Genomic DNA, 11,686 nt, shown 5'->3' with positions numbered 1-11,686 from the left:
GGTTGAGGTTGCACATTGAATACCATCATGTGTAAGTTGTGATTTTAAGAAGTGCAGTCAGAATGGTGCTCATTCTGCCTAAAATAATTAAATGTTTTGAACAAGTTCTAAGTTGTTTTGTTTGTCTCATGTTAGCCGTGGTTTGCCGTCAACAGCCTTTGCTTTGTTAAGCAAAAGGTGTTTACCATACATGAAGAAATAATAAGCAGTCCAAATGTAGCCAGCATTACTGAGGCACCTAACCTGTGCCTGTAGAAAGCTAATGGAAGTAGTATTGGCCAACTATAAATGCACTGTGGTTCCAGAAGGGGTTGTTCCATCAGCTTACTGAACATATATTAACAATATTTTCCTTAGAAAATTCTGTAACATGAAAACCTCAGCTGAAGGTTAGTTTATAATCAGTGTTCTTTTACTCACAGGTGGTTTGCAGCTAAGACATAAATTAAAATTTAAGACCAACTTTCCCTAGATTCATCATTCATTTGTGGAGTGATTTCTTTTCAAGAGCCGAGCTATTCATAAGTGCTAGTTACGGCTGCACAGCTCCTGAAGTATCTGCAGCCCTCCCATTTCTCACTGTAACTTTTCTAGTCCCTTTTCTAGTCGGTGAACACTGTAACATAAGAAAGATGGCATAATGGCAGATTTAGCTATAACTTTTGGAGCTGCTCCCTAGCTGTGGGCCTACTGAACCATTCATGATCTGTAAAGGGTGCCTGTGATGCTCATTGTCCAGGTCTGTGGTTAGCCAAAGTTGAGTCGGAATTTATACCTTTCTCAAAAATCATGTTACAAGAGCCAGAGGAAAGTGTCCTGTCTCTGACAGTGCAGCACAGGAGAGCACAAGCTAACCAACTGCAGCACTATCCCAAGTCACACTTGTGCTCCATGTTTCCCCTCTGTGCCCATCTCTTGGTTCCCTCCCCCTACCCTGCTAAGTTGTGCTTTTTTCCCTTGGAGAGCAGCAGCCAGCATATAAGGAAGGCAGGTCACAGGCCTTTCTGATCTCCTCTCCTTTCTTGTCTCTTTTTGGCAGAAGACCTAGCTCTGGTGGGTAGACCTGGCCGTCTGCCAGGTGCACACCCAGCTGCTCTCACTCCTCCTCCACAGAACAGGGGGAAAGATAGACTGCAAGAGCTCAGGGGTCAAGATAAAGGCGGGGAGATCACTTACCAATTACCTTTACAGACAAATAGGACTCAGTGTGGGGAAAAGTAATTTATTGCTAATTAAAGTAGATTAGGATGGTGAGAACCACCATCCCCAGCCCTCTTTTCCAGGACTCAACTTTACTGCTTGATTCCCAGCTCTTCTCCCTCTCCCATCCTGGGGGGATGGGGACTGGGGCTGTGGTTAGTCCATAATGGTTCCTCTGCTGCTCTTTCTCCTCACACTGTTCCCTTGCTCCATTGTGGGTTCCCTGTAGATAGTAGTTCCCATCAGGACAGTCTGTCTCCTCCAGGGACTGCCCCATTATGAAGAACCTTCTCCCCTCCATCTCCTCGTACACTGGTGTCTGCAGAGCTGTTTCACAGGATCACAGAATTGTTACTGTTGGAAGGGACTTCTGGAGATCAACCAGTCCAACCCCCTTGCCAAGGCAGGGTCACCTAGAGCAGGTTACACAGGAACACGTCCAGGAGGGTTTTGAATGTCTCCAGAGAGGGAGGCTCCACAATCTCCCTGTGCAGCCTGTTCCCATGCTCCAGCACCCTCAGTGTAAAGTGTTTCTCACACTTATTCCCTCACTCCTCTCTTGGCCAGTTGTTTTGCCTTTTCTTTTAAGCCTGTTTTCCCTGAGACGCCCTCACTGTCTGCAGTGCTCAGCTGTGCCCTGCAGTGGGTCGGCTGGAGCGAATGGAACCATCTGTGTCCAGCATGGGGCAGCCCTGGATGCTCCTCATAGAAGTCCCTGCAGCTGTCCCTGCCAGCACCTGGGCACTTGCTCCATTGCCATGCAGTATGGATACTGTAAGCTGTGCACAGGTAAAACAATCCTGCAGTTCCTGATCTTCATTTTAGTAAGACCCGAAACTATGTGACTTTTCAAAAAAATTTGTTAGTCCCCCCGACGCTGGTCACATCAACATTGATTGTGTGAGGTTACGTGTAATGTGGAGTGAAGAATCCTTCAGAGGGTGACAGTGGTGTTGAATTGCGTCCGAAATCAAGTGACTGGGGTTTTAGATGCCTAAATTTTAGTTGAGAGGAATGACATGGGTTCCATCCTGATACCTCATAGTGAACAATCAGAATCAAAGATTGCTCCTGAGATTTTGCTGTCAAATGTACCCTTGAGCATTCTGTGTTTTACAGAGCAGATGTAACCCTTTCCCTTTGCTTTCTGAAGTCAGGCAACATAAGTTACTTGAGGGTAAACTGGGCTTTTGTTGGATCTGGTATGTGCAGTTGTATTTTGGTACCGCTGAGTGCACTGGTGTAGCCTCTGTGAATTCGCAGACCTGCATGCCCCTGGAAGTGCTCACATCCAGCTGTGGCCCCACTGGGTGGCTTTGCCCACCTATGAGCCGATTTAGGAAGCTCAGCACAAGCGCTGCTCTCCAGCCAGAGCAGGCGGATGTTTTGTGCGCCCTGTTGTTGTTCTGGGACAAGATTAATTTCAGCACGCTCATATTAATCCATTATATGTCTCTTTCCAGCACAAATGGACCCCCGAGGCCTATCTCCCAGACAAATTAAAAGTGACAGTGATGATGACGACCTGCCAAATGTGACCTTAGATAGCGTTAATGAAACTGGATCTACAGCGCTCTCCATAGCCAGAGCAGTACAAGAGTAAGTATCACATTCCCAGAGCAAGATGAGTGTTGCTGAGGTGTTCCCAGGCTGACGGAGGTGCTGGTGCTGCAGGGGTGTCCTCCTGCTCGCGGGTTGCATACCTGCCAGCACCTCTTCCGTGGACCTTGGTTCCCTTTAGGAACAGATGACTGTATCTCTTGTCTCTTTCTCATTCTCTTTTTCCTTCCTTCTCTCTGCCCTCATTATTAGGTCGAGTTTCAAACTGAAATTGTTTCTTCCCCTTTTTTTACTTGGAAAGCTTGGAGGGGTTTTATATCTTCTCCAAAGGGAGACCGGGTTGGATTGCCACTCAAAAACATGTATTTTTTTCTTGACTGAAAGCAGCATCAGGAAGTTGATTCTAGTTGCTGTCAGATAGGAGTTAGAAACATTTCTCCTGAAGGACAGTGTCTTTGGAAGGAAATTACTGAGGGGCTTTGAACAGTTTTTCCATTGCTGTTATTTTTCTGTGTACTTTTGCTAACTGGGCGGACAAATAATTTCTTAATTTAGTGCCTGCACTGCTTGTTTGAAAAGAAAGAAACAGTTTATCATGAACATTAGTAATTCTCTAGATGCATGAGCTTGTTCAGTCACCGTAGCAGCTGGAAGGGAACCAACTGTGAGGTAAATAAGTATTAATATCCCCATTTATAGGTGAGGAGAATGAGGTTATGCGTAAAGGTCACCCTGTAGGTCTGAAGCAGAGCTGGAAATAGAACTAGAGCCTCCAGGCACTGAAGCCTGTGCTAGACCCACAGAACACGTTACTTTATCTGAGAGGTTCAAAATATGGACATTGTGGACATTACTAAATAAGAATGGGTATAATAAAGGCCGTTAGACATTGCTATTGTATAAATTATTATAGATGCATTTTACATGTCTTAATATGGTATCTAAAAATGTTTTGCTTTGTTTTCCTGGACATCAAAACCTAAAAGAGCTGACGTTTCTAAGCCATGTTTGGGGAGGGACAGCCTTTGGTTTTTTGGTTTTTTTTTTTTTTTGGCCTTTTTACCAGACATGTACTAGCTCATCTTCTGGCCAAGCACAGTAATTGTGAACCTCAAATCGATACTTTCCTTAAGCAGAGAGAGAGGTCTTTATGGGCAAGGCAAGGTTCTGTGATTAGCAGGCTCCTTTTCTATTGTGATAAAGGAGGGGAAGGTTTCTTCACCAGTGAGGCTTGATGGACAGATCCCATATGTATTTTCAATTTTCTAGTCACACCACCAGGCCCTGAAGTGCTAAGTATTTTTTTTCTCAATTTATAGCACATATAATAAGCCAGAAAAATAACATGTCATGATTTTGTGCTAAATGGTTTGTCTAATTACTGAAAAAAGGAGCTATGGAGCACAAGCAAATAATTCTAATACATGACTAGGCAGGCAGATACTGTTCTCTGTGATGGATACTGCTTGAACGCTTAGAAAATTGGTCAAACCACAGAAAGCTTTTTTTAGCTTTTGTACAGTGCATTCCACAGTTTGTGAAGGTAAATATGTTGAGTATTACTTGGCTGGCTCTGGAGCTCAAGAATTAAATTAAGAAATTTAATAATATAACATCAACTCATTCTTGTTACAGGTTTTATTTAAACAGTAATATGTTAGTTTATTTCAAAAGCCCCATTAGGAAAATCTAATTTGACTGTGATCTGCAATTTGTCATCTTTACTTCATTCACGGTCACAGACACCACACATACAGCTGCTGAGTTGAAAAGGAATGTTGGCACTTCATGCCGACTTCACTCAATCTATTTCTTACTTGGTCTGCAATATTGTGCCCTACAGTCAGGCTCTATTTTGATTTTAGGCATCTAATATGTACCTTAATGTTAGATGTTTAGCAAAGCACTGAAAAAGTGCTCTCATTCCATTGAAAAAGAAGCTCTCATTGTACATGCCCTTGTTGCAGAGAGGAAAGTGCCTCTGAAGCCTTCCAACGGGAGATCCTGTGTGCTCAATTGAAGCATCTAAACTTAGCAGACAGGAATTTCCTCTGAGGACATGGAAAGGCACCTACTGTTCTGCTGAATAACCAGGCAGCATAGGGACACGCATAAAGACTGCTTCAGTAGTCAGTAAATCATAGGTCAAAGCTTCGTGCCTGAGGGAGGCAGGCTGGCCCTCGAGTCTGGACGACTGTCCCACAGAGTGTGTTCTTTTCTAAGTGAGCTTGTAAGCTCTTTCTGGTGAAGAGTTGCCCGAAAAATAACTTCTTGCATAGAGTGGCTGTGAAGTACACCACAGTACTTCCAAAGCAATGGCAGCATCCTTTTCTTCAGTAGTGATTGGTGTTGTACAGTCTTGTCTTTGTTCAGCACAATACCAGGCCAAGTTTGTAGATGCTTGGTAGCAGGTGCAAGACAACAGTTGACCTTCTTCTGGTTGTTTTTCAGACATGTTTTAAATTATTCTGCATAAGGTTTATTAATGTATATATACATATATATGTATTTGCCTACTGTCAACTATTCTCCGAGAGCAGTAAGGGGGTTCATACTCTGGGGATTTCAGTATCTGGTGGTGGACATTTGCTTTGGGTTGATCCTGTACAGCCCCTCACACAGTGTGTGGGGCTGTGAGGGATTGCCTCAGTGCCTTGCCTTTCCTTGCCTCCTGCCTTTCCCTGTGTGCTGTCTGTGGGGCTCAGGATTCATCTTGCTTGTGTGGGCGTCTGTATCCATGGCAGTTACCTCACTCCCTGCACACTGGCCGGGTAGCAGTTGGCACATTCAATTTAATTTAGGGACAGAGAGAGAGACTCCAGCCTGTGAGCTCCTGTTCCTCTCTGTTGCCCTCAGGCAGTGCAGACAGCTGCCTGGGACGCACGTCAGCACTGCAGATCCCTGGTGTGAGGTGAGGCTACGGCAATCCACAGCGCCTGATTGGGGAGCCACTGTGCCAGAAGCTGGGAGTGACAGGATCCTAGTGAATGCTCCCACATCTTCCCTTGCATCTCAGTCTGCCAGGTGTTAATCACAAGGAAATCAGCTGATCAGTTTTTGGGGAGAAACTGTTGTTTTAATACAGCCATTTTTAAGCTTGTTGTTTTGGGAATGATGCTTACACAGCTGGGTCACAGGACAGTTTGGAATGCCTATCTGAAAGCTTTGCTTTTCATGTGCTCTTAAACTGGATAGCATCCACCTATGTTGCTGCTTTGTTTCAGGTCCACTGTGGTCTTACAAGAACAAAATTCTTAGGAATAAAAATTGTGATAATGAAACACTAAGAGCCACGTGTTTGGCATTAGTTCTTATTTACACAAACAGAATGTAATTTGCCTGTATATTTGTAAAGTGACCAAGTATGACTATTTTTTCTTAGGGAAATTACTTTCTTGCTGCAAGCATTATGTTGGCTGAGCTTCCAGACTTCTTTCTCAGTAGTTCTTTTGGAATGACTTCATAGTCCTCCTTCAGTTCAACAAACCCTATCAATAATGTAAAGTTATAGATAAATAAAGTCATTATTTCAAGCAGGGTACTTTGGTGAAATTTCTTCCTGTGACAGTGCTGCTTTATGGCAGTTGCTCTGCCTTACAAAATATGGACTAAGAATAATTTATTAATCTCAGATAATATGCTCTGTCTGATAATAAATATTGCAGCATTATGTAGATTTCAGTGGGCTTTGCATTGTAAGCAGCATTTCATCCTTTCTGTGGTGTGTTTTACAAACTCATTTTGACATGTAACATCTAACAAAGAGCAGATTTGCTTCTGTATGCCTGACACCATTGATGCTTATTACACAGCAAAAATGGCATCATATATTCCGGGCCAAATCTCAAATACACTCCAGAAATCTTCATGAAGCCAAGGGAGGAGAAGGCATTAGTCAACCCCAGAAGACCAGTAAAACTTTCTTAGGGTCCCTCACAGCGGCAACATGCTGTTCCCTCAGCCTGGCAGCCTTTCCATCCCTAGGCAGAGCAGATGCAGCAGGCCTCAGGAGCCATCCCCATAGTACATAGTAATGCAAACCCTGAACAGAACATTCATCTCCTTATTTCCTGCACACTTGTGTGGTAAAATACGTTATTTTACAGCATGCAGCTCTTCCTCCCTGAATATGCATAACTTAAGATCTCCTACTTGCAGAGACTGAGGGCAGAAGCAGGAGAGGCAGAGGGTAATTTTTAGCATGAACTTTTGGCCAGTATGTTGGTAAAAATCCAAAGATGCAGAAATTCCTCTTTCTCTCTTGACTTTTTTTTCTCCTTAGGTGTTGTAGGTGGAGGAAACGCCTTTGATGGAACCATTTTTTCTTTCAAATGTCAAGGAAAAGAGGAACTGTGCATATAAACTGACGATGCTTCAGATAGTGTATTGTTTTTCTGGAGTAAGGGAGTGACAGAAATTTCAGAAAGGAAATCCTGTCTACTCGTAGTTATAGCTGCAGTTAATTCAGAGAGAGATGAGATTTGTCATTTGTATGTGACTTTTGTGACCTTTAACATGAACTCCTCTTTGTGCTGAGCTGGGTGCCTGGGAGTGCTTGTATGAAAATGAGGTTAGGCACCCAACCCCTGTTCTCTTTGGCTACTTTATGTGATTGATATATTGATGCTCATGTGATCATCTTACTTTATTTTTAAATTCTCTGGCATCTATTCCTGCAGTACAATAGGAGTTAGTTTTGGATACAGCCCTAGCAAAAAAGAAATTCCACAACAGACAGACAGCAAAGCCACCATACCAATGTGCTCTCTTAAATTAGTACATGCTTTTCAAGTCTGATTTTTTTTTCTGTAGATTTCTTTTTTTCTCCCTCCTCTTCACTGTAAATCAACTTCTGTGGTTTATTTTTATTTCTTATGAAGTTTGTATCTTTGTTTCCATCAACCATTAATTTTCTGCACTGGTATAGTTTGTTTTCCTGCTTCAGTTGCAATCATTACTACTATTGTGCTATTCATTATTAACTTCCGCCTCATTTTTTTCTTCCACTTGCAGACAAAATACTTTGTCCCAAGTCTCCAAGAAACATAAGTGAGGGTGTTTCGGCAGTGCTTGTATGAACTTTGCTTCCCTCTTCTCTGGTACATCTACCCGCTGTGAAGGAGTACTCATTTTAAAAGTGGCACACAATTGGATGGTGATTTTACAGATGGAGAATTGGCTAGTACTCATCCAGAATTCCTCAATAAAGGTTTTTTTTTTCACTGGAGAACGCTAATTGGTTTAAAGTGAAATTGTGGGACTATATCAATTTCAATTTTACTTGTCTCTGAAGAATACCCAAGTCTGGGATGCATTTTTCCACTGCAGCAAGACTTTAGAGAAGGTTTCATAGTTGCTGCAGTTGGAGGGAAATTGGACCACACACTCAGAAAGAACTGTCTATGGGCCTCTGACCTCCCCACAGGCTGTAACATGGTGAGGCTTCTCCTTGGCCTCCTCCAGAGTTCTACAAACTGAACTGACTTGCTAAACAATGGGAGGCATTTATGCAGATACGTAAGCAAAAGACACTGGTGACATGGAGCCCTGCAAGGCATCTGTATTATGGTTGGTGCCCCCACTGTGGCGTTATTTCAGGGATGTTTCTGTTCTAGTTTTGTTTTATTTTTGTCAGCAGTCTCAAATAAGTATCCTGTGTCAGAAAAGAACAGGTTTCTGCAGTGAAAGTGTTGCTGGGATGGAAGTTGGCTACTGACCCAAGGGCACTGCGGAGTGTGCTGTGTCTCAGCTACCTTAGGCAACCTTTGGGCACTGCTGGACTGTCCGGTTTGGACATAACCTTGCAGCAAAGTTCATCTCTCACAATGCAGTCTAGAAGTTAGGCTCAGGTTTTTTGTATTTCTTTAGTGGAGAGATGCTTCTAGGTCCAATCATCTTACCAGTTATGATCATCTGCCTTTCAAAAGGTATCTGTCTTCCCCAGCAGCTGTAAAGAAACCCGGACAAGTGGTTTAGGGAGAGTGATAAAACTTAACACTGCTGAAGTTATAAATGAGAAAACCCCCTCTGTGTTATTTTCTAAGGCTATGGTGGCAATCTGTGACTTGAGAAGAAGCTGAACTAGTACATCTAAACTTTGGCCCGCTGCAGCTACTACAGGTGTGATTTCTCCTGCCTGCGTGCACTCCCTACTTGCAGTTCAGACAGCTTGCTGAAGAAGTGTTGACTTCTTCTACATTGTGCTTATATGGCATTTTATGAAGTTCGTGCTAGCAGAATCTGAATTCTCAGAAACATCTGTTTGTATATAAAAATGAATGGGCGTAAAGCTGTATTAAGGACTTCTACTTCAAGAGCTTGAAAGACCTGTATACTTTTGGGAATTGCTCTTTAGGCAGTAAGTTTGAACCTTGGATTTCAATAATCCAGTAAACTCGTATTATTCTAAAAAGGTTTTGTTTTTTTTAATATGTGATATTTGACAAAAGAAAAGTTCAGTAACCTGACAGGCAGTAAAATCAAAGGATGGCATCCTGTGCATGCACTAGGATTTTTGGTTTGAAAATTTTCTGCTATATGTCCTAGGGCCTTTTGTCAGGATAACAGATTTCCCATCAGCCAATGATCATTAGAAACAAGGGCTAGTTAAATGGCAACTAAGTCAAAAACAGCTTCTACAGAGAAATTAACATCACTGCCTGCTTTGAAAGGACTGTATTGCTTAAATGGAAGTGTATCAGGAGACAGGAGTATTGTCAAATTGTTCCCTGAAGAAAACTAATTTGAAAATAAGAGTGTTTTTAGCTTGATCTACACAAAACCATGTCTTCCTGTCTCCTCTCTAAGAATAAGTTTCCATGATTGTTGAATAGGTGATTCTAGAGCTTTTACCACACCATTGCTAGGCGTAATATTTTCGTTTTGAGAGAAATACTTAAATTAAGTGCATAATAAGCTCAGAGAACTAAGGAATCCTGGTTCTGTTAAAGTCCAAAGGAGTTTTGCCATTAACTTTTTTTGGTCTAATGATTAGTCTTGAAACTAACAGAAGTCTGGATGCTAAAAAAAAGTAACTCTACCCTTAGGCAGTTTGGGGGACCAGTATCTCACAGTCAAAGAGTTACTTGTAACATGTATTCATTCATTGATACCTTCTGTATGTCTTTTTCACTTCTTTTATCTATCCCACAGAAACTTTCAAAGATTTTGTTTCCCAGCTTCAGTTTAGTGTCTGTATTGAATTCACATATAAATGTCTTCTTAAACAGAAGTTAAATTTGTTAATTAATTTAAATTTTAGTCTAAGAAGTGCCAATCGTTTCAAGGTAGTTGTCAAACTTTGCCACTACTGGAATTTTACATTTCTAAACATGTTTACACAAACGTGCTTTGGAATAAAATGCCATGAAACAATAGCGTATGATTATCATTCATGTAGCATTTTTTATCTTTGGAGTGCTTTGGAAACATTAACTAATTAAATTGTGCAGGTCCCCTGTGTGTTCAAATATTATAATTATCCACAGGTTAGTGACTTGCTCAAGGCCATGCGGCAAAGCAGAGAATAAGTTGGGATCAGGTACGTCTGCCTCTTACTCCCATGCTTAATCCACTAAAATGTGTTGCTCCAGAGTGAAGCTTGAGTCATTAGTTGTTAGATATGTGAAATGCATTTTATGGATAGTGAATCAGGCATTCTGTAATTGCTTGAAGAGCATGGCACCGAAGAATGAATTATAAATAACCTTATGAATTACTGCTATCCAGTTAGCAGTTTATACACCTGTTTGGCATCTCTTTCCCCAGTGATTCGTCATTCACGTTTTTATGTTTTTTCTTTCTAAATCAGCACAGAAAGCAAGGGCAGAGCTCTGTGCCTTAAGAAACTTAGAGATACAGCAAATATTCATAGCTATGGGTTGGATAGCAGAACACTGCCAGAAAAAGCCACAATAAAACTACCTCGGTGAACTGCTACTTTGACTTACTGATAAGAAAAAGAAAGAGCATTGTCCTCTGCTGTCACTTGAGCCAAAATTACTTCTTGTTTCATTATCTCGATTAGATAAGTTTTTATCTTACCTTTTCCATAAGGCAGTTCCTGTGATTTTGTGACAGACACACATGCAGCACAATTAAATCTTAGTAGCAGTGCTTACACTGATTTATGGAAATACTGTCCTGAGTGTTCAGGTCAATGCATGCAAGAACACAAAAGTTGTGTAGGTCACGGGTATGTAAACTGCATATAAAGGAGAAAACTATTAAGAGGGGAACGCTGTTTGGCAAGGCATAATTGAATGAGCGTGTAAATACAGGGATTTTTAAAAAAACCTACTTTTTTTTCCTTTCCATTTTCCTTTCTCCTGCATAATGGGAAAAGATTGTGGTAGGTTTTCTCATCTGTTAGTTCAGCCTCTTTGACTAGTGATTTCACCACAACCTCATTTCTCACAGCAAGTACTTTTTAGGCTGGAGATGAAAGAGGAGTGAATGGAAGTTCTTGGATGATGGATATGGAGAGAGTTTTTTTGTGCTGAGCCTGTGTGCCAAGGAGGTGTCACTGTCTTTGTGTATGTGACCTAGAACATGAGTGTTACTATTTTGAATACGTCACAGAAAGGATACTTGCAGCTTACAGCCACCACACAAAGGAAGTTACTCTAGTCAAAATAAAGGAATTGAAGGCTGAAACAAGGAGTAAAGCAGCATGATGGCTGATATAGCATCTAATCCTGAAGTAACGACAGTCACAGGTTTCAGAGTCAAATTCTGTACCTCCATCGTGAGAGCAGTGACAAAAGATGTGTCGAGCATGAGGTTCTGGTCATACTTTTCTTTATTTACCCCTGTGAGATATCCTGAGTTGCCACAGGATAAAGTAGTGCAAGGAAATACGAAAGCTGAGGCAGGCAGAAAATAAGGAAGAGACCAGGGTGGATCAGAGGAGGCTGCAACAGCCAGA

General features: G+C 41.8%; 1 protein-coding gene across 7 annotated transcripts in view; it reads left to right on the top strand.

Moving 5' to 3' along the window:
• KLF12 (Kruppel like factor 12) overlaps window positions 1-11,686 on the top strand; it is a 236,053-nt gene that overhangs the window by 158,023 nt on the left and 66,344 nt on the right. For all 7 annotated transcript variants that reach the window (XM_032099956.1, XM_032099955.1, XM_032099950.1 and 4 more), the window contains one exon: window positions 2,664-2,799. In XM_032099956.1, the coding sequence (XP_031955847.1) occupies window positions 2,664-2,799 (136 nt within the window). The remainder of the gene's footprint in view (window positions 1-2,663; window positions 2,800-11,686) is intronic.

The sequence above is a fragment of the Corvus moneduloides genome, chromosome 2 (assembly GCF_009650955.1).
Source record: "Corvus moneduloides isolate bCorMon1 chromosome 2, bCorMon1.pri, whole genome shotgun sequence".
NCBI classification, from domain to species: Eukaryota; Metazoa; Chordata; class Aves; order Passeriformes; family Corvidae; genus Corvus; species Corvus moneduloides.
This window is presented reverse-complemented; position numbering and strand designations above follow the sequence as displayed.